At 37.2% G+C, this 4,532-nt stretch overlaps 1 protein-coding gene across 1 annotated transcript in view; it reads right to left on the reverse strand.

The window, feature by feature from the left end:
* Positions 1-4,532, reverse strand: part of C6 (complement component 6) — a 190,146-nt gene that overhangs the window by 67,534 nt on the left and 118,080 nt on the right. The window contains exons 11-12 of the mRNA XM_006875400.1: positions 3,752-3,923; positions 3,391-3,502 (exon numbers count right to left, since the gene is read on the reverse strand). Of these exons, the coding sequence (XP_006875462.1) occupies positions 3,391-3,502; positions 3,752-3,923 (284 nt within the window). The remainder of the gene's footprint in view (positions 1-3,390; positions 3,503-3,751; positions 3,924-4,532) is intronic.

Raw genomic sequence — 4,532 nt, forward strand, 5'->3', positions numbered from 1 at the left:
AAGTCCTCTTCACTTTCAGCAAGTAAGGTTGTATCATCTGCATATCACAGGTTGTTAATGAATCTTCCTCCAATCCTGATGCCAAATTTTTCTTCATAGAACCCAGCTTCTCAGATTATTTGCTCAGCATACAGATTGAATGAGTATGGTGAAAGAATACAACCTTGTTGTGCACCTTTCTGAAGTTTAAAACATTCAGTGTTCCCATGCTCTGTTCGGACAACTGCCTCTTGGTCCAGGTACACACATATACACACACATAATATTGTGTGTATGTGTGTGTTATGACTTTTGGCTTTCCTTTTCAGTCTTGTTTTTTTCTATCTTCCTTCTTTCTTTCTTGTGGGAGCTCTTTCTCTTCTTGCATCACCAGACAAGAGACAACAACTGCAGCCACACAGCCAAGCTTCAATTGTTCCACCATTTGGGCAAGAGCCAATGCCAGCTTCTATACACCAGAGCAGCATCTACAACCAACACCAACTAAAAACATTCTGAATTGAGCTGTAAGACCATTAAAAAGAGAAGCCCATCTCCTGATCACGCCTTATAGGAGGTAATTGGAGAGTGCTTAAGAATATACCAACAAACAATCATCTAATTAATTGAAGTACAGCAACACCACAATGCCTAAAAAGCAGCAGAAAATACCTTCTCACATTTAGAAACAAGACAGAATAGTTCAAACAAATACTAGTAATGCTTTGGAGGCAAAGAAGGCTGTGGAATTAGCTGACAAATAATTTAGGAGAATGATATTGAGGTGCATCAAAATGTTCGAGGAAAGGTCAAGGAAAATAAGAAAGAAATCAGAAAAGCACTACAGGAAAAAACAAAATAGATATAGCATTGAAGACAACACAAAACCTGAAAAAAAAGTCCAGATTATCCACACTAAAATATCAGAACTGAACTATACATTGAAAGGATAAAGGGGTAGAATTGAAGGGATGGAAGCCAGAATCAGAAAACTTAAAGACAAATCTCTCAATACTGCTAAGATAAAAGAATAAGCAGAGAAAAGAATGAAAAAAATCTGAAGAAAACCTAAGACCCATGTAGGACAACTTGAAGAGGAAAAACATATGGGTGATTGAAATTCTAGAACAGGAAAAGACCAAAAAAAAAAAAAAAAAAAATCCAGAAGAGACAGCTGAAGGGCTGCTGGAAGAAAATTTCCCTAACATATTGAAAGATGAGAAGATACACATTTGAGAAGCTTAACAAACCCCAGGTAGGTTAGACCCCCAAAAGAAAATCACCATGACATATCATAATCAAACTCTCCAAAATCAAAGACAACTAAAGAATCCTGAACTCATCTAGGAAAAAAAGAATTATTACTTACAAATGAAAGCCAATAAGATTAATCTCTGATTTCGCATCAGAAACCATGCAGGTAAGCGGGCAATGGGAAGACATATACAAAACTGAAAGAAAGGAAAAAAAAAAACAAAAAAAAAAAAAAAAAAAAATAACAGCCAACCAAGAATCATATGCCCGGCAAAACTGTCACTCTAAAACGATGGTGAAATCAGAACATTTCAGGATTAACAGAAATTAAGGGATTTTTGTAAAAGCCAAGCCAGTGCTTCAAAACACACTAAAGGGACTTTTTTGGATGAGAACCAACAAGAGATTGACATATGTGGCAACACCACCCTGAATTCAGTCCAGAGATGGAGGAGCTCAGAGCTGAAGAAAACTACAAGAATGCAATTAGGGGATCTAGGAGATCAGTCCATGATCAAGACAAATACAAAACAAAAGAAGGTAACAGTTTTATAGATCCAGGTGGTGAGGAGGTCAGGTAGATGCAGGCATAAACAGACACAATAAAACCTTTAAAAAAAGAAAAGCATGTGATGAGTTGAATTTGACCCATGGGTCATAATCATTCACCCCTGTTTCTGATTATTGATTCTATAAATGTGAGTCCTAAACGAGTAGCACCAATACCACCTGAAAACTAATCAGATATAGAAATTCCTGGGCCCCACAAAGATTGATTGCGTCAGGAACTCTGAAAGCGAGACCCAGTAATCTTTGTTTTGTCAAGTTGTTGACTTTTTTTTTTTTTTTTTTCATTCTAGAGTTTGAGCACCTCCAATTTAGAACAAAGATTAATTGAAATTGTCTTTCTCCAAAATATTTCCTCTTCATAAAATGTTTAGGCATGGTACCTTTAGGCAAGGGCAGAAGACAAATGATCAAGGCAGACACATTAACTGACTGCATTCTATGGATATTTATTTGCTGTGTTTAGAGAATAAAGGCTTAATTGCTTTCTGATTGTGAACATGATGCAGTTGTTAAAATGATTAAAGAGTTCACTGAAGTTAAGAAAGGTAAAAATGATCAAAGAACATACCTTCTGTGATCAATTTAAAATATATCTCTTGGAATATTTATAGCTAAAGCTGTCTGACAATTTTAACTATGCAGTTTTTTGTTTTTTTCTTTTTAAATCATAGAAACATATTGAGCTTAATGGAAAGAGATTAGGATAATTTGCAAAGTACGTTAAAATTGTTTTGACTGCTTAACATCTCTGCAGGTTTCTAACCCAATGAAGCATTATAGACTCAACACCTCCTACTACTGTAGCAAGGAGTAGTTTGTCTCTTTTTTTAACATGACTTAGTTAGGGGCTAGTTTTCTCAAACTCAGAAACAAGCAGTTAGATTTTACTTGCAGATTCTTACCAATCATCCAAACCTATATTATGTTATATTGCAGTTCAAGCGGACTTCTATGTTGAGTGCATATCCTATAGCACCACACCAGTAGTGTCATGGGACCTGCTATTCTTTGGCTTTACCACCAGGTGTGAAGATAGCTCCAGTGAAGGGTGACAAAGCATTTCTAATTATTATTAGTTTTTTTTTTTTTTTTTTAACATTTTGAATCAATAGATTATTAAACAGGAAAACAATTGCTCTCATTAAAAAAAATTTACACTCTGAAATTCTATTTTTGAACTCTACACCCAGAGAAGATTCTGGGCTACACTGGTTAAGTGCTCAGGTGCTAAGTGAAAGGTTGACATTTTGAACCCATTTAGCTGCTCTGTGAGTTAAAGATGCGGTGATTTGTACTCCAACTCATAGCAACCCTGTATATGGTTTCTGAGGCTGTAACTCTTTACAGGAGCAGAAAGCCTCATCTTTTTCCCATTGAGCTACTGGTAGATTGGAACTGCTGGCTTTGTAATTAGTAGACCAGCTCATAATCCAGTACACTACCAGGGATCCTTCCCATAAAGAATACAACCTAAAACTAATGTATGGGGCAGTTCTATTCTGTCACACGGACCTTCTATAAATCAGAATCAACTTGATGACACCTAACAACAATGACAAAACCTAAAGGGAAGGTCAAGACACTTACTTGGATAAATCCATTTTCTGGAGGAATAGGCTGAAGACACCCTGAGTCTGACTCTGTCTCTGGAAGATCTACCTCTTTCATTTCTTCATCATCACTGATACATGGTTGTCCACTAAAAGGGAAAATAAATGTGTGTATGTACAGAGATATTTATGTGTGTATGTATATATGTAGAAATATAAATGTAGAAATATGTATATATATTTAAACAGAAAATATTACATAGAAAGAAGTAGCTGTAGACACAATACCTCATCATTTAATATGCTGTGTTGGAATAGGTAAAATTCTAATTATTCCTTTCTTAGTAGTAATACATATTTTGACTCTATAGTAGTAGGAGAAAATATCTCATTCTTACTTGTTTTCCATTATTGAAAACATACAGTCTTCCTCTTGTCGCTGTTCCCCATCGCACAGTTTCCCTCCTTGTTGAGGGGCAGGGTTATTACATTCTCGGGTTCTCAGTCTCTTATATGTAACATCACATGTGCTCCAGGAAGACCAGCAGCCCCAGTTCCCATTTACTGAATCTAGAACAGAGAAAGATCCACCCACGGAGCATGGTGTATCTGAGGAAGTTTGGGCTTAAGACCTGACCAAACAGGTTTTCTTGTTTTTGACTGGGTGGCCTCCTTTGTAGAATATCAGAGGGTTGTTGGGGAAAGTGCCTGATATATTGCCAGCTTCTTTGCCCCCTCACATCTACACACACACACACACACACACACACACACACACGTGTGTGTGTATGTATATATTTATGTACATATACATATATACATAATAGATAGATACGCATACATATATGGTGATGGTGGTGGTGGTGGTGGTTTGCCGTGGAGTCAGATCCGACTCATAGAACCCTGTATAGGGTCTCCAAGGAGCCGCTGGTGGGTTTTAACTGCTGACCTTGTGGTTCGTAGTTCAGTGCTGATCCTACAATGTCACACTAGTATATAATATATTCTTGTTGTTAAGTGCTGTCGAGTCACTTCTGACCCGTAGCGGCACTGCATAAGGTTTTCAAGGAGGCTGGTGATCTCGATCCACCAAACTTGTGGTTAAAACCGACTTTGCAGTCCAGTGCATTAACCCAGAACACCACACCACGTATTTGCATATACACACACACACACACA

The sequence above is a fragment of the Chrysochloris asiatica genome, unplaced genomic scaffold, assembly GCF_000296735.1.
Source record: "Chrysochloris asiatica unplaced genomic scaffold, ChrAsi1.0 scaffold00325, whole genome shotgun sequence".
In the NCBI taxonomy this organism is placed as follows: Eukaryota; Metazoa; Chordata; class Mammalia; order Afrosoricida; family Chrysochloridae; genus Chrysochloris; species Chrysochloris asiatica.